This window comes from Rhinolophus sinicus, linkage group LG01, assembly GCF_036562045.2.
Source record: "Rhinolophus sinicus isolate RSC01 linkage group LG01, ASM3656204v1, whole genome shotgun sequence".
Classification (NCBI taxonomy): domain Eukaryota; kingdom Metazoa; phylum Chordata; class Mammalia; order Chiroptera; family Rhinolophidae; genus Rhinolophus; species Rhinolophus sinicus.
The window spans coordinates 5,059,283-5,077,500 of record NC_133751.1 but is presented as its reverse complement, the minus strand read 5'-3'; the positions used below and the strand labels follow the sequence as shown (position 1 = coordinate 5,077,500).

The following is an 18,218-nucleotide window of genomic DNA, read 5'->3' as shown; positions in this document are numbered from 1 at the left end:
GGATGATGTCTTTGTGTGTGTGTGTGTGTTGCATGTCTGTGGTGTGTATTGTGTGTTGTGTGTGTTGTATATGTGTTGTGTGTGGTGTGTGTGTTGTGTACGAGGTCAGACAATTAAGTGTGCGAACTCATTGCAATAATATTGCTAACCTTTTTTGATATCAGAGGGATTATTCATTATGAATGTGTACCAACTGGACAAACAGTTAACCAACTTTACTATTTGGAAGTGCTGAAAAGCCTGCATGGACAAGTTAGATGAAAATGACCTGAACTTTTCACCAACAATTCATGGCTGTTGCATCACGACAACGCTCCAGCTCACACGGCACTGTCTGTGAGGGAGTTTTGAGCCAGTAAACAAATAACTGTATTGGAACACCCTCCCTACTCACCTGATCTGGCCCCCAGTGACTTCTTTCTTTACCTGAAGATAAAGGAAACATTGAAAGGAAGTCATTTTGATGGCATTCAGGACATCAAGGGGTAATACAATGACAACTCTGATGGCCATTCCAGAAAAAGAGTTCCAAAATTGCTTTGAAGGGTGGACTAGGTGCTGGTGTCTGTGCATAGCTTCCCAAGGGGAGTACTTCGAAGGTGACCGTAGTGATATTCAGCAATGAGGTGTGTAGCACTTGTTCTAGGATGAGTTCGCGAACTTAATTGTCCCACCTCGCACGTGTGTGTGGTGTGTGTGGTGTGTATGTGTGTGTTGGGTAGAGGAGGGGGGGGCCCTCAATTCTAGTCCAAGATGTTACATTCTTGTCTTCACTGTATCTCTTGACTCTGGCACTTCTCAATAATTTAATTTTTGTTAAAATCAGACGGAATACATAACCAAGGAAGGAGCAGAGGGAGAAGCAGAGGAAGAAGAAGCTGAAAAAGGGGAAGAGGAAGCACCAGGAGAAGAAGATGATTCTTAGGCCTTTTCATGCTTTATTTCTTCACCTTTGTCAGGTAGCCACACTGGGGTTGAAAACTTGTTTATCACTGTCTGCTCTGAATACTGCATTTCACTTGGTGCTCGGAGAAGTGGATTCCAGTTCCAGTCTCTCTGTCTCTCTTCCCAAGGCCTGGGGCTGCCCCTTTCAGGAGCCACAAGGCTGGTGATCTCTACTGGACCCATTGCCTAGGCACTAGGGCATGGGAGCCTATGGTTGATGTGAATTCTAGGAAAAGGGTAACTGTGAGGAAGAGTTTGTTTTGTATGTATTTTCTCCTTGTCCTCTTTGTGGCCATTATTTACGTGAAAGCACAGTCAGGGTTCTGTCGTCAGCATTCTATTACATTCACTCCTCTGGTGACCAGTAGACTTACGTATTTGTAGGAGAATGACCATTGATGTCCATAATGATGGCAGCACATTATAACCGTAAAACACCATAAAGCCAGCTGTTGTTCGTGAAAGACAACTATGGCTGCTAGAGATTTAGTGATAAGAACTTGATACTACATTTTCATTTATTAAATATTAACCAGAACACTCTTGTAGAAACACTGTGGTTATGGTGTTTCACCAAGTATACTTGCTGCTGTGTAGTTTTAAACATCTGCTGCTGATGAAAAATAATTACGTTATTCTTAACAGTTTGGTGAGTGCCACATAAATACATTAATAAGGTACTGGTAGCATCACGTGACAGTGGGTATTGGGGACATGGGGGAAACGCTCAAATGTTGTGGGCCATGTAGATAAGATGGTGTGTGTAAAAACATCTAAAACTCGTTAAGTGCTGCAAAAATATCTGCTTTTACAAGGTATGTAGCAAAAACGTATGTAAATGTACTATTAATATTATTTGACCTTACAACCAAATTTGAGACAGCAGTTTATTCTCTAGGGCAGTGAGGCTTATAGCTTGCTCTGGTGCTATAACGTTTATTTTTTAAAAATTTAAATTAAAATTAAGAAAAATTTTTTAGTCTCCTTACTGTCCTCCACTGACGCATGTAAGACAGATTTTGGGGCTGTTGATATCAGGGGTGCTGGGGAAGAAGGAGAGAATGAGGGAGTAAGTACCCAGGCACACAGTAGGTCTTCAGTAAGGCTTTGTGTTAGAGCTCAGAGTCCGTCTAGTGAAAGGTGGATGTGGTTCAGTTGGGGAAGGAAAAAGAAATCTCCAGTGCTTTGTAAATATCAGCTAAGAAATGGCAGCATTTTTTGTACCAAAGGCCAATTTGAATAGTATGAACCTCTCCTCTTAACATACTCATGCTTAGACATAAAAAGCTAATATAAAATCTTAGAGCTCAATACATTTTTAGGAAATTTTAGTGCTGGTGAGAGTAGCCATCACAATTTATTATTGGACCATGAAAGTTTCATCACTCATTTATTTAAATTACATAGTGAATCTAGCCTATCATTTTATGTTTTCCCAGGTAGTTTCTTTCATGTTCTGGACACATAGATTTCGACTTTAAGACCTAATGTTATCATTTGGGATGTGATCCTTTTTATTTTATTTGGTTTTTCACTTTCTTCTGTTGTTACTATTGAGAAGTTTGTTGTAAGTCTTATTACTGTCCCTTATCCTATTTCTAAAGAATGGGTTGGGACCCATTTTTGAAAAAAAGAAAATCAGCAAGTTCACGTTTAGAACTCCTATCTGAAGAAGGGTTGGAAAGGAAAATACGCTGATATTTATCCTTATACCAAAAGAAAAAAACACAAATACCCACAGTAAAAGATTCATATGTACTGTTTAAATCCATTTCCATTTACTGTGATTGTAAAGTTCTTTAAGAATTATGCAATTTTAATGTGGTAATTATAAAAAAATTGCATGTGAAGTGCTGTGGCTGACAGACAATCCTTCATGTAGCCAGATGGCTTTATAGGCTGACTCAAAAAACAAAAAAAGGCCACTACAGCTGGGGCCAGCACATTACGCCAGTATTTCTGATGACTTCTAGTTTGGAATCCAGTTCATAGTAGTCTGTTGTGAGGTCAGAATGCTGGAAGGAGCTAGTCAGACAGCTCCCTCAATCCCACTCTGGGGGAGATTCATTATCATTTAAGATGCAACCTGGCAAGGCAGTCAGACATCCTGTCTCATAGCTCATGGATAGTCCAGACGTTTTATTTGAAAAGATGGTTTTAGGGAGAACCTAAAGAATGGAGCTATGAAAGAATGCTTATTTCCTGTGTTTGAAATCGATGCTCATTTGATGGCTCAGGAGAAATAACACACAGCATGAGACTGAATTCTACCTCCGGAAAGGCCGCTACAATACTGTGCTTTAGGCTAGCCATGGAACATTGAAGTGGGCCCCTCCAGACCTGGGCTGTAAATCCAGCCTCTCCATTCTCCATGAAAATGCAGAGGGGGAACTCTAATTACAGATGTTGACTTCCTTGTGGTGTTCAATACGTGCTAATACAGAGAAAGATACAAACCTGGTCTGGTTTTCCAAGAGAAAAATTCAATTTCCTTTCCTTGCACTTGGGAACTAATGAATAGTGGTGTATGAAATAAAAGGCAATAACTTCCCTTTATTGCACGATAAATAATGATTGTGGTAAACATCCTCTGTCTCTCTTCTCCCTAATATTTTCCCTTTCTTTTAGAAAACCCAAGCCATGAAGCAACATTGCAACTTTCTCCGTACAAACCAAACTCAACCAAATGCTTTGGCCTGAAGCTAGCCCACCTCTCAGTACATCCGGGGCTCACCGAGGAATTTACTAGCTGCTATGGTTAGATGTACGTGGAGCTATCTACTGAGTCATAGCAACGTTCAATTAAATGTGAAGACAACACACGTATACCTTCATGGGCCTGACATTTTTGGCCTTTGCTTAATTTTTTCCTTTTCTTTTTGCTTTGCATGAATAGATCTTACTAATACCCTGAAAAAAAAAATGATTTCAAAATATAGAACTTCTCTTTGTGCAATGACTAAAGTATTTCTTAGTATGTGCCTTATGCTACTTGTCTCAGAACTAGCTTAGAAAACGAAGAGCTTTCCAGAGAACAAGCATACAAATAAAGATTAATAGCAATTGTCTTGTCCCAAGGAGCGTCAGTGTCTTTACTTTTGGTTTCTACTTGTGTATGCCAGAACTCAGCCTGTCTGTTGCCACTTCCGAATCCTCAGCAGAACTTTCCTGTTTGCTTTGGGATGGGTGTGTTTTGTTGTACTGATTATTTGGTCTGTGTATTCAGATGACGCTGATTGTCTTGTTATGTCGTGTTTTGTGTCATACATACTGCTGTGTGATCCTCTTTGAAGCCTTATCTAAATGTAATGTTGTCATCCACATGTATATGGGCAATATTAAGGACAAATACATTTGCAACCCAACGACGTTTGCCCGCTTCTGCGAAGAAAAGAGTGGCTGCTGCTTTTTCTCCTGCCGTTAGTTGATTTGCAGCCTTGGCTGCCATGTGCTCTGTGATTTTGCCTCCTGATTCCAGAGTGTCTGTTTCCCATGATCTGGTCCAGCTCTGACCCATGTTCACCAGGTAGGTTTGATGGTGTTTCTCCCAGATATTTTTTCTTTCTGGGAAGATTGTGCTGGCATCCCTCTCCTGTCGGTGAATGTGCTATTTGTATTTTTCTTGCCCCAAGTGCTGCTTCTGTACTCCTCGCTGGTTTCTGAGTTAGGGACAATGGTGGCAGTTCGACTGGGAGTGGCCATAAACCTTTCCTCCTCTAGAGTCTGCTCATAGGTGTTACAGCTAAGCCCGTTTGTCATTTGGGAATGTTTTTTTCTATGGTGGCAGAAGTTGTGTGGATCACAGGAACTCCAGAAAACAGCTCTTTTCTGGCTACTCTAGTAATAAAAAGAGGCATTTTGAAGAGAATTAAGATTATTTTGTTCCAAATCGTTGATATAGGCTACTTTAAAAACATTTCTCCTTTTGCTGAAAAGGTGAGAGACTACGGTAAAGTGAAAATTTGTATAATTAAAAATTAATTTCTATTTGTACTTCATTGCACTAAATTATGTCCCATTTTAAAAAGCATGCATAGGGCCGGCCCGGTGGCTCAGGCGATTAGAGCTCCATGCTCCTAACTCCGAAGGCTGCCAGTTCGATTCCCACATGGGCCAGTGGGCTCTCAACCACAAGGTTGCCAGTTCGATTCCTCGACTCCCACAAGGGATGGTGGGCTCCGCCCCCTGCAACTAAAATTGAACATGGCACCTTGAGCTGAGCTGCCTCCCGGATGGCTCAGTTGGTTGGAGTGCGTTCTCTCAACCACAAGGTTGCCGGTTCGACTCCCGCAAGGGATGGTGGGCTGCGCCCCCTGCAACTAGAAAATGGCAACTGGACCTGGAGCTGAGCTGCGCCCTCCACAACTAAGACTGAAAGGACAACAACTTGACTTGGAAAAAAGTCCTGGAAGTACACACTGTTTCCCCATAAAGTCCTGTTCCCCTTCCCTAATAAAATCTTAAAAAAAAAAAAAAAAGCATGCTTAATTTTATAACAACTCCATGCACAAAAAGGCCTTAAGCTTTTTGCTCTTCTTTATGCTGACTTTCAGTTCTTTGGTGAGAGAGATTTGTTTAGCTAGGTGCCAATTTTCCTCCCATTTCTCACATTGTAAAATGAAAATAAATATTTGTGCTAATAATAAGCAAAGATAACAAACCAGACATCTTACTTAAATTGAGTTATTTTTTTTCTTATATTGTCTTTTTGCAGTCAGAAAATGAATATAGTCAGAATATACTAGGATATTGTTTTTATTTATTCACATTTCATTTTCTTTAAAATATCATTCAAATGCAAACATCACTAGCTCAATCATACTGTATAAATAATTTCACTTCTCTTGCAGATTTAATTTAACCCTCAATAGCTAGTGGGTCCAGGGGCACAGTGAGGAAAATCCCCAAATATGGAATGCACAATATCAAAATATAATTTAAAAAATCCACACACTTTATCAGTATAGACAATTTCTGGAAACTAAACAGCATTATGCATATGTAAAAAAGGATAAAGAAAAACCCAAATGAACAAGCAAAATCATTCTGCAAAAAGACACAAGACCAGAAAATGGAATAATTATATGATTTGTGTATAATTATGTCATGATCTGAAGTTAGTAGAGGTTCATAGAATTTGATTTATTTGTCTATGGGACGCTTTAACATTCAAAATAAATTTCTTTTTTATTTTTGAATTGGAAAAGTGAGTACACAAAAATTCGAGTGACTTTTTTCTAACTACTGAACAATAAATGCTCCCTTCTCCACTCTGCCTTTTTCCCCTCTGGGGTTTCCTCAGATTTCTTGGGGTTGAAATCCTCATTTGGTACCCAAGATATGCAATAAGGATGCTTTGAGGTTGTCATTGAGTTCTTAGTTTTCTAGAGAAAATGTGAGAGTTATAGAAAGAATGAAATGTATTGTGTACAAAGGCTTTTTCTAAATACTTTTTTATTTTTCAATCACAGTTGACATACAATATTATATTAGTTTCAGGTGTACAACATAGAGATAAGACATTTATGTACCTAACGAAATGATCATCCTTAGCACCCATCTCACACCATACAGTTATTACAGTATTATTGACAATATTCCCTATGCTGTGCTTTACATCCCTGTGACTGTTTTTATAACAGGCAATTTGTACCTCTTAATCCCTTTCCCTTTTTCACACATTTCCCCAGCCCCCCCCACCTTGCAACCATTAAAATATTCTCTGTATCTGTGAGTTTGTTACTGTTTTGATTGTTTATATATATTTTTTTTAGATTCCACATATAAATGAAATCATATGGTATTTGTTTTTCTCTGTCTGACTTACTCCACTCAGCACAATACTCTATATCCATCCATGTTACAGATGGCAAGATATCATTCTTTTTTATAGCTGAGCAATACTTCATTGTATATATGACCATCTCTTCTTAATCCACTCGTCTATTGATGCACACAAGTCTATTTTGTTTGATGCAAGTATTGATACTCTAGCTTTTTGTTGTTGTTCCATTTGCATGAAATGTCTTTTTCCATCCCTTTACTTTCCATCTGTGTGTGTCTTTCAATCCAGAATTAGTCTCTTGTAGAAAGCATATGTATGGGTCTTGTTTTCTTATCCATTCAGCCCTCCTATGTCTTTTGGTTGGAGTATTTAATCCATTTACAATTAAAATAATTGTTGATAGATATGTAGTTATTGACATTTTATTATTTTGGATTTTTTTTTTTCTTTTTTGGTCTTAAAGATGTCCCTCTAAGGCTCCTTGTAATACTGGTTTGGTGGTGATGAACTCCTTTAGCTTTTTCTTGTCTGGGAAGCTCTTTATCTCTCCTTCGATTCTAAATGATAGCTTTGCTGGGTAGAGTGATCTTGGTTGTAGGTCCCTGCTTTTCATCACGTTGAATATTTTGTGCCAATACCTTCTGGCCTGCAAAGTTTCTGTTGAGAAATCAACTGACAGTCTTATGGAAGCTCCCTTGTAGGTAACTAACTGCTTTTCTCTTGCTGGTTCTAAGATTCTCTCTTTGTTTTTAACCTTTGGTATTTTAATTATGATGTGTTTTGGTGTGGGCCTCTTGGCATCCATTTTGTTTCAGACTCTCTGCACTTCCTACCCTGTTTTCCCAAAAGTAAGACCTAGCCGGACAATCAGCTCCAATGCGTCTTTTGGAGCAAAAATTAATATAAGACCCGGTATTATATTATGTTATGTTATATTATATTATATTGTATTATATCCAGTCTTATATTATAGTAAAATAAGACCAGGTCTTATATTAATTTTTGCTCCAAAAGATGCATTAGAGCTGATGGTCCGGGTAGGCCTTATTTTTGGGGAAACACTGTAAGCTTGTATATTTATTTCCTTTGCCAGGTTAGGGAAGTTTTCTGTCTTTATTTCTTCAAATAGGTTTTCAATTCCTTGCTCTCTCTCTTTTCCTGGTCTCCATATAGTGGGAATGTTGGTACGCTTGCGGTTGTCCCAGAGGCCCCTTAAACTATTCTTAATTTTTTGGATTCTTTTTTCTTTTTGCTGTTCTGATTGGATGTTTTCTGCTACCTTATCTTCTAAATTGCTGATTTGGTCCTCTGCTTCATCTAATCTACTGTTGATTCCCTGTAATATATTCTTCATTTCTGTTATTGTTGTCTTTATTTCTGACTGGTTCTTTTTCATGTTTTCTATCTCCATTTTTATGTTTCCTATCTCTCTGTTGAAGTTCTCCCTGAGATCACTGGGCATCCTTGTAACCAGTGTTTGCAACTCTGCATCTAGTAGATTGCTTGTCTCCATTTTGTTAGGTCTTTTTCTGGAGCTTTGTTCTGTTCTTTAATTTGGGACATGTTTCTTTGTGTTTCCATTTTGGCTGCCTCCCTGTGTTTGTTTCTATGCATTAGGTAGGGCTGCTACATTTCCTGGTCTTAACAGAGTGGCCTATGTAGTAGGTACCCTATGGGGCCAAGTGGCGCAGTCTGCCTGGTCACCTGAGCCAGGTGCTCCAGGTGCCTCCCTTGTGTGGGTTATGTGTGCCCTCCTATTGTAGTTGAGCCTTGGTTGCTGTTGGCATGTCAGTAGGAGGGATTGACTCTCAGGCTGATTGGGTGTGAGGACTGGCTGTGACTACAGTAGAGGAGCTGTTGTGTAGGGACTGACCCTGTGGAGCAGGATTTGCTTTAGCAGGACTCTGGTGCCTGCCCGGTCTGCCCTTTGGGTGGTTGGGTGGTTCTCTCCTGTGGTCTGAAGCTGGCCACTGGTTCTGGGGCCTCTTGGCAGGGGGCTCTGGTACAGGCCAAGGTCAGCCACTGCCTGTGCCTAGCCCAGGTTCTTGAGGAATATTTATGATGTTTTCTTTCAAAAGCAGTTTAACTGTTATACCTGTATAAGTGTGGTAAGTGAAGTGACCCTAGTGAATTGTAATAATAGAGAATGACCATTAGGTGGTGATAAAACACAAGCTTCTTGATAGAGAGTCACTGCCCCCGGAGCCCCGCCCCCGGGAACGTGTACAAGTTAGGGTACTGTTGAAATCAGAAGGTGGGCTTACGGTACTGTCAACCAGACAGAGGAAAAACTGACAAAAACCCTCCACACTAATTGGTCAGTTGATTAACGTATCATTAATAGTGCTTTTATCCAAGATAATGTATTTTGAGCAAAATGTTGTGCATTCTTCAAAGCGATTAAAACCAATAATTGTTTGAATCTCACACCTTCACATTTCATAGAAAGAGCCTGAACTCAGTTAGCAATTGATCTCCTACTGACAATTTTGGTAACGATATGGGATCTTCCTTTAGCCTATAAATGCTTCTAGCTCCCTAAAGAAGGATAAACAGAAACCATGATTACCCAAGGGGCTGATTGTCCTTCCCTGTTTCAAGTCTTCTAGTCATAATAAAACATGTTTCCAAATCTTTGGAAACATACTCATGATCCTCACTAAAGCATTCCTTTTATTGTTGTCTAAGACACTTGGCTTTTTTTTTTTTTTTTTTTTTTTTTTTTACTATTTGTTTTGAAAGGACTTTCTCATAAGTAGAAAAATGAGTTACAAAGTCTTTAAAATATATCAGTAGGTTGGGTTGTTTTTTTGAACTAGAAATCTGGAGATTGTTTAAAGACATTGTAATGCTCTCAGAGGTGGAAGATTCAAATTGTAAAGGCCAGGTGGGTGTAACAGGAAGGGGTTTTGGGGGTCAGGGAATAACTTGGGGGGAACTCATTCAGGTCCAGCAGATGGATCTTGTCAGCATAAGAGCATGTTGCCTTCTCTCAGGAGCTCAAATGGATCAAACTCACAGTATAGGATTAAAATTAGACTGCTGGTTATTGTTTCATAGTATTTTTATTCTCCAACATTTGTTGGGTGCTTGCTATGTATGCATCAAGCTCTGTCCTGAGGGCTTCACATAATCCCTTCAGTAACCTGATGAGGGGGACACCACCTTCATTTCACAGATAAGGAAACTGAGTTGGAGCGTGTGTGTGTGTGTGGGGGGTGTTCAGTATGTGTGTAAGGTCATACAGCCTGGCAATGGCCAAGTTGGGACTCAGATCTATTTGCGTTCCACTCTGAAGCCTGGTCCATGCTTCCCAACAAACTTTTCCTCTCTGTCCTTGACCATGGCTGTGTTCCGTGGACACAGCGGGCAGTGCACGCCCTGCCCTCAGAGGGCCTCCTTTCCAGGCCTCCTCTGGTCCGTGTATTCTGTTTTTAGACTTGATGCCAAGGTCAAGACTTTCAGGCCCTGAAGTAAGGTGACTAGCCTTCCTGGGCTATGATCCACCATGTACTGGTTTCTTAGTTAGACCGACCATCAGAGGGCAGTCCGTTCCCTTCCTTCTCACATTCTTGTGCCGCTCCCTGTGGTCCGCTTACAGAGGGACGTGAACCACCGTCAGCCCACAGTACTCTAGAAATGGGTCAGTAGCTTCAGATCCAAAGTCTTAGGTTGCAGTGAAAAAAATCTAAAAATTGTCATCTGCCTTTTCCAGTCTGGTTGACTGTGGGTGCATCCCATTCACCAATGCTGAAGGGCACACCCTGAATTCCTTGGGGGTCTTGCTGTCAGTTGCAGCCCAGTGACACGCCAGGGTAGCAACCAGCCCCTTGAGGTTTTTTTAGCTGAGAGGATTCAGCTGAGAGGCTCCTAGCTAGGGATGGTTTAAAGAGGCAAAATACACCTCAGTCCTAGGATATGAATCTTGGTTTGCTTCTTTTGTAGCAAGTCAAGTTTATCTGTAGTCCCTTTATTTAAAAAAATTGTTTTATTTGTCTATCTCTGGAAAGAAAATGTACCTGGGGAGGAAAATAAAGCTCATATTAAACACATCACACATAATTTCTCCTTAAAGTCAGCAAAAATAAAGCATAGAAGTGCAACCTGGTTTTATTTTCCTCTAAGGAGTAAGATAGTTTTCTCCAAACTAACTAGATTCTTAAAGATTTAAACCTTAAAATACCCTAAAGTCAAAGCCACTAACAAGACACCTTGATGGTATTTCAGGGTGGTCACAAAAGGATTTTTACGGTAAGTGCAGATTCTGTTTTTTTTTAATTCCAAAAGTCATATATGTTTAATAATGTTTTAAAAGAAAATACAGACAAGTAAAAAGGTAAAAATAAAATCATCCATAACCTCTCTACCCAGAAATAACCATTAGTGTCTTAATGTATTTTTCCCACTATTTGTCTACAATAATTCCTGTAGCTAATTATTAAGTTGGTGCAAAAGTAATTGCGGTTTAAAAGGTTAAAAATAGTTGCAAAAACCGCAATTACTTTTGCACCAACCTATTAGAATGCTAGAAATTGTTTTGTGATTTTATTCTTATGTAACCCTAGACTCTGAATATTTCTTTATGTAATTAAATATTTATCTGCAACATCATATCTAATGCCTATATATTCTATTGTATGAATGTACCACATTTAAAAAAATCTTTTAATGTTAGACATTTATATTGAGTTTTTCAGATTATAAATAGTGCTGCAGTGAATGTCCTTGGAATGACCTTTCTTTATATTTATGATTGATTTTTTAGGAGGAACTCCCGGAATTAGGTAGAATTAGTTGCAAGATCAAAAGCCATGCAAATTTCTTGGGTAATTGTTTTAATTTACCTACACTGTTTTCATTCCTTTGCTAATTTGAGAGACAAAAGATATTTCATTGTCATTTCAATGTACATTTCTTTAATTACTAGAGAGTTAATGTCTCTCTAAGATTCCTTGTAATACTTGTTTGATGGTGATGAACTCCTTTAGCTTTTTCTTGTCTAGGAAGCTCTTTATCAGTCCTTTGATGCTAAATGATAGCTTTGCCAGGTAATCGTGGTTGTAGGTCCTTGCTTTTCATCACGTTGAATATTTTGAGCCAATCCTTTTTGGCCTGTGAAGTTTCTGTTGAGAAATCAGCTGACTGTCTTATGGGAGCTCCGTTGTAAGTAACTAACTGCTTTTCTCTTGCTGCTTTTAAGAGTTTCTCTTTATCTTTAACTTTTGGCATTTTAATTATGATGTGTCTTGCTGTGGGCCTGTTTGAGTTCATCTTGTTTGGGACTCTCTGTGCTTCCTGGGCTTGTGTGTCTATTTCCTTTGCCAGGTTAGGGAAGTTTTCTGTCTTATTTCTTCAAACAGGTTTTCAATTCCTTCTTTCTCTTTTCTCCTTCTAGTACCACTATGATGGGAATGTTGGTATACTTGATGTTGTCCTGGAGGCCCCTTAAACTATCTTAATTATTTTGGATTCTTTCTTCTTTTTGCTGTTCTGATTGGGAGTTTCATGCTACCTTATCTTCTAAATTGCTGATTCGATCCTCTGCTTCATCTAATCTACTCTTGATTCCCTGTAATGTATTCTTCATTTCAGTTTTTATATTCTTTATTTCTGACTGGTTCTTTTTTGTTTCCTATCTCTGTGTTGAAGTTCTCCTTGAGATCATTGAGCATCCTTATAACCAGTGCTTGGACTCCTGCATCTGGTAGATGGCTTGTGTCCATTTTGTTAGTTTTTTTTCTGGAGCTTTGTTCTGTTCTTTTATTTGGGACATGTTTCTTCGTCTCCCCATTTTGTCTGCCTCTCTGTGTTTGTTTCTATGTATTAGGTGGGGCTGCTATGTCTCCCAGTCTTAGTGGAGTGGCCTTATGTGGTTGGTGTGCTGTGGGCTCAGTGCTGCAGTCTTCCTGGTCACCTGAGCAGGGTGCTCCAGGTGTGTCCCTTGTATGTTGTGTGTGCCCTCCTGTTGTAGTTGAGCCTTGGTTCTGTTTTCACATCAGTGGGAGGGATTGACCCTTGGATGGGTGGGTTGTGAGGACTGGCCATGACTACAGTGGAGGAGTTGTGGTTCTGACCCTACAGAGCAGGATCTGCCTCAGCAGGTCTGGTGCCTGCCCAGTGTGCCCTTTGGGTGTTTTGTCCTTGGAGGGGGCTGGGTGATGCTGCAGCTTATTTTGAAGCTGGCCACAGGGTGCACCAGCCCCAGGGCCACCTGGGAGGAGAACCACTGCAGGTTAGGCTCAGCTGTAGCTTGTGTCCAACTGGGGCCACCCGGCCAGAGCCACAAAGTGAACCACAGATGGCTGCCACCCACACTGTGCTTGGAAGTACCTTGAGAGGCTGTGAGGACAGAGCCAAGAGTGCAGTTTCCAGGCTCTTGGCCTCACATGGAAAGGTGCTGGCTCAGGTAGTAAATGGCCATCAACTGTGATTGGATGACCATCAGCTGTGGCTAGTTGGCCGTCAGCTGTAACCAGTGAGCCATTGACCACTAATATAACTGCCGTGGCTACGCTAGCAGAAAATGGGGGCTAGCAAGAAGATGGTGGCTGGCAAGCATGGATTGCAGTTAGAATGGTGGGTTGTAGACAGTGTGGATCCAGCCTCCAGTGAGACTATAGTGCCACCTGTGAGAATATAGTGGTATGACTCCTGTATCTATGGCTCCGTGGGTGTTCCTTTTTGGCCTAGCCATATCCTGTGTTCTTATGTGGGGAGCAGGACCAGAGACTCTGCATGCCGCCCTGCATGACAAATGGTGCAATGAGCAGGGTGTGGTGTTCGCCGAAACTCTCGGGAAGGTAATGGAGCAGTTTATATGTATGAAAGCTCAGTTTCGTGAGCAGGGTACAGTGCTGGCCAAAACTTTCTGAAGGGCAGTGGAGCAATTTGTGCGTATGAACACTCAGTCTCAAGAAGACCAGGAGGAGCAGCTGGACCCCCGTGGAGGGGTGGGAAGACATGGATGGTTCTCCCACCAGCATAGGCTAGAGAAAGCGAAGGTCGTTGCAGCCCTGTGGGCTGGGAAGTGCTTGCTGAGGCAGACCGGATGCAGGACTTGTAGTCCCAGGAGGTAACGCTTGCTGAGTCCTCTGTGGGAGATGAGGGTGAGGTCAAGGTCGTCCCTCACCCCCAGGACAGCCCTGGCGAATGACAATGGACTATAGGGAATTGCCTTCCATCCCTAATTTAATGGACCGCTTGACTGTTTGCTTGGGAACACACCACCATGTAGTGGAACTGGCAGATGTTTGCTTTTGTGTCTTGACTGGCAGCCATCGAGAGTATGTAAGCACCTTGACTGTGAGTCGCTGTTGTTCCAGCACAGTACCTTGAGAGGCCCAGAGAGAGTGGCAGTGCCTTGAGAGCCCTGGCTGAGCCCGGGAAGTCTAGCTGAGCCCAAAGAGAGTGGCAGTGTCCTGAGAGCCCTGGCTGAGTCCAGGAAGTCTGGCTGTGCCCAGAGAGAGTGGCAGTTCCCTGAGAGGCCCTGGCTGTGTTCAGGAAGTCTGGCTCTGCCCAGAGAGAGTGGCAGTTCCCTGAGAGGCCCTGGCTGTGTTCAGGAAGTCTGACTGTGCCCAGAGAGAGTGGCAGTTCCCTGAGAGGCCCTGGCTGTGTTCAGGAAGTCTGGCTCTGCCCAGAGAGAGTGGCAGTTCCCTGAGAGGCCCTGGCTGTGTTCAGGAAGTCTGGCTGTGCCCAGAGAGAGTGGCAGTGCCCTGAGAGGCGCTGGCTGTGCCCAGAGAGATTGGTGGTACCCTAAGAAGCCCAGGAAGTCTGGCTGTGCCCAGAAGGACTGGTGGTGCCCTGAGAAACCCTGGCTGTGCCCAGAGAGCCTGGCTGTGTCCAGGATATTGCATTCACCTCCAGGCTCCTCGCACAGGGCCCCTCGCAGAAGACGCTTGTCGCGTAGATTGTGAGGTGAGACCCTGTAGGATTGGAGTGTGGGGACAGAGCCAGGAGTACAGTTTCTAGGCTCTCAGCCTCACGTGGAAAGGTGCTGGCTCAGGTAGTAAATGACCATCAACTGTGATTGGATGGCCATCAGCTGTGGCTAGTTGGCCATCAGCTGTAATCAGTGAGCCATTGGCCACTAATATAACTGCTGTGGTTACGCTAGCAGGAAATGGGGGCTAGCAAGAAGATGGTGGCTGGCAAACGCGGATCGCAGTTAGGGTGGTGGGTTGCAGACAGTGTGGCTCCTGCTTCCTGTCCCTCCAACCCAGCTGCCAGTGAGACTATAGTGATATGACTCCCCTGCCTTTGGCTCTGTGGGTGTTCCTTTTTGGCCTCACCATATCCTGCGTTCTTATGTGGGGAGCGGGAGCTGAGACCCCGCAGGCCGTCCCTCACGACAGAGGCTAAGTCTCAAACCGAGGCCGGCTGCTGCTAGTGCCGGGCTTAGGGCTGCTCGGCCAGAGGTACAGGACATGCCCAATCCAGATGCTGCTTGTCTCGGTTCTGCAAGTTTTTGACAGACCCGAGGAACGTCTGCAGCATGAGCCAAGCTGGGTGGTTTGTACAAAAAAGCCACTGGAAGTGGCTTGGGTGTGCCCGAAAGTTAGGTGGGGAGGGGTCTCAGAATCACCTGGGCGTGGTGAATGAATGGTGTTAGCCATCTTGATGGAGACTCAGATATAGCCCCCACCTGTGTCTGCACGCCAGGAGGGCGGAAAAGCTCAACAAAGAAACAATGGCTTCTGCCAGCTCCTCAGTGTGGGAGAAAGCTGCCTGTTCAGCCCCCACCTGGAAGACAGACAGCTCAGTTCTCACCCCTCGCCTCTATGTGTTCCTGTTGCCTCTCCAGCTGCTGCCCCAGCGCTGGAGGTCAGAGCCAGTGATTCTGCAGGTAAGTCCACGCGCGGTCCTTTTAAGAGGAGCGGCTGGAACTCCAGCCTCCCTCCGTCTCACTCAGTCACAATCTCTGCTGGTTTTCACAGCCAGAAATTATGGGGACTTCTCTTCCCGGCACTGGAACCCCGGGTTGGGGAGTCTGGTGTGGGCTGGGACCCATTTCTCCTCTGGGGAGACCTATGTAGCTGAGATATCCCTCCCGAGTTTTAATGGTCACACACAGTTCAGCTAGATTTCAGGTAATTCTCAGGGATGGTTGTTTCATAGTTTTGTTGTAATTTTGATGTGGTTGTGAGAGGAGGTGAGCACAGCATTTACTTATTGTGCCATCTTGACTGGAACTCCTCTTGGCATTGTCTTTGACTCCTGTTTACCAGCCTTGTGCCCTGTTAACTCACCTTCCACAGTGTCTCTTGAACTATCGTCCTTGAACTTGTTTCCTATTCCATGTCTTTTAGAGGGAGTTTCTTCACACATGTGGGTCTCTTCCAACAAGCCCACAAGTGCTGTCCCATTTCTCTTCCTTTGAAAATGGGTAGGTCTTAGTGACTTATTTCTAATAACGAGAATGTGGCAGAAGTGATGCTATATGGTCTCCCAGTGCCCGTTAGATAAGGGGATGCAGCACCCTCCTGGCTTTCTCCCCTTGAATGCTGGCCCTTGGGGCCCAGTGGCCATGTTGTGAGGAACCCAGGCAACTTGGCGAGGCTGTGTGTGGGGTTCTGGCCAACAGCCCAGCCCAAGCAGATGTGTGAGTGAGCTTTCAGGTGATTGTAGCCTCCAGTTTGTGGGTGGAAGGGGAGCGAGAAATCTGTCCCTGATGAGCCCAAATGGCAGCTTCGCAGGCAAATGGATGTGCTCCTTGTTGGGGTGATATGTGGCTTCTCAGAACGTCATGTACTCCCAACGCTATCCTGTTGGTGCTATCAAAATCTTTGCTTGTTCGAGCTGGAATGCCCATATGCCTAAATCTTACCTACATGTTAAGGCCCAGCTTGATGTCACATATGTCATCATGCTTTCCTCAGCATTCTCACCATAAAGTATTTACTCCGGACTCTGACCACTCAGGGCATTTTCACTAGCCTCTCGCATGATGACAGCTCTTTCCTCCTGATCAGTGGTTTTCAGAAAAACTCTTTATTTTTTCAAGTCATCGATCTCTTTGTTCAAATGTACCTCCAGTATAAAAATCAGAAGGAAGGTGAGCTGCTCTCAGTGTATTTACTGGGACTTTAACACCCCTCCTCCACAAAGTGATTCAATTCAGAGTACAGTTTGAAAATCCTGTGCATGGTTGCAGGTTTTTCTTTTTAAATTAACTTCATTGAGGTTTAATTTTTGCAATAATATGTACCTGTGCTGTTTTCCCAGTGCCAACCAGTTCTCCAATTTTCTGACACCCACTGGATGTCTTATAGGTAAATTCTGACACTAACTCCCAGAGTTAGCTCAGATCCTATATAGGTTAGGGGCTCAGTTCCATAAGACTGCGCCCTCTTCAGATGCCACTGCAAGTGGGGTCCCAGGATTTTTGCATGTCTGTCTGGTGGACTACAAATCCCGGGGTTCTCATGACCCGCCCTCTAGTGACAACTCACTAGAACGACTCACAGGGCTTCGGGAAGCGTAATACTTTTGATTACAATCTATTCTGTAAGATACAAATGAGCAGCCAGATGAACAGGTAGACAGGGCAAGGTCCAGAAGAGTCCCACGTGTGGAGGCATAGCCCCTGTGCAGTCGGGGTGCACCATTCTCATGGCGCCACTCTCATGGCATTGTGTGTTCAGCAACCAGAAATCTCCAAATTCATCTTATTGAATGGTTTTTATCCAGGTTTGATTACACAGGCATGACTGATTAAATCATTGGCTATTGGTGCTTGAACCCAATCTGCAGCTCCTCTCCCTTGCCTGGAGGTGGGGGTGGTGGTGGGGCTAAAGGTTCTAACATTAAACATTTTTTAAATTTTTAAATTACAGTTGACGTTTAATATTATTTTATATTAGTCTCAGGTGTACAGCACAGTGGTTAGAGATGTATGTAATTTATGCAGTGAGTCTGCTTGATTAGTCTAGTACCCACCTGGCACCATACATAGTTATTGCAATATTATTGACTATACTCCCTATGCTTACTTTACATCCTTGTGACTATTTTGTAACTGCCAATCTGTACTTCTTAATCCCTTCAACCTTTCTCACCCGTCCCGTCAATCCCTCTCCCATCTGGCAACCATCAGTTTATTCTCTGCACCTACGAGTCTGTTTCTGTTGTTGCTGTTTATTTTGTTCTTCAGATTCCACATATAAGTGAGATCACATGGTATTTGTCTTTCTCTGTCTGACTTATTTCACTTACCATAATGTTCTCTAGGTCCATCCATATTGTTAAGGTAAGATTTCTTTTTATGGCTGAGTAATATCCCATTGTATAAATGTACCAGCTCTTTACCCAATCATCTATTGGTGGACACTTAGGCCATATCTTGGCTGTTGTAAATACTGCTGCAGTGAACACAGGGGCGCACATATCTTTTCAAATTAGTATTTTGTGTTTCTTCGGATAAATACCCAGAAGTGGAATTGCTAGGTCATATGGAAGCTCTATTTTTAATTTTTTGAGGAACGTCCACATT

At 42.7% G+C, this 18,218-nt stretch overlaps 2 protein-coding genes across 2 annotated transcripts in view; both read left to right on the top strand.

Moving 5' to 3' along the window:
• SH3BGR (SH3 domain binding glutamate rich protein) overlaps positions 1-4,022 on the top strand; it is a 48,886-nt gene extending 44,864 nt beyond the window's left edge. Inside the window, exons 7-8 of the mRNA XM_019716697.2 lie at positions 827-959; positions 3,574-4,022. Coding sequence (XP_019572256.2) covers positions 827-925 — 99 coding nt within the window. The 3' untranslated portion in view covers positions 926-959; positions 3,574-4,022. The remainder of the gene's footprint in view (positions 1-826; positions 960-3,573) is intronic.
• Positions 4,023-4,145: 123 nt separating this feature from the next.
• Positions 4,146-18,218, top strand: part of B3GALT5 (beta-1,3-galactosyltransferase 5) — a 116,389-nt gene continuing 102,316 nt past the window's right edge. The window contains exon 1 of the mRNA XM_074325253.1: positions 4,146-4,471. The gene's annotated coding sequence lies outside the window, so the exon portion shown is untranslated. The remainder of the gene's footprint in view (positions 4,472-18,218) is intronic.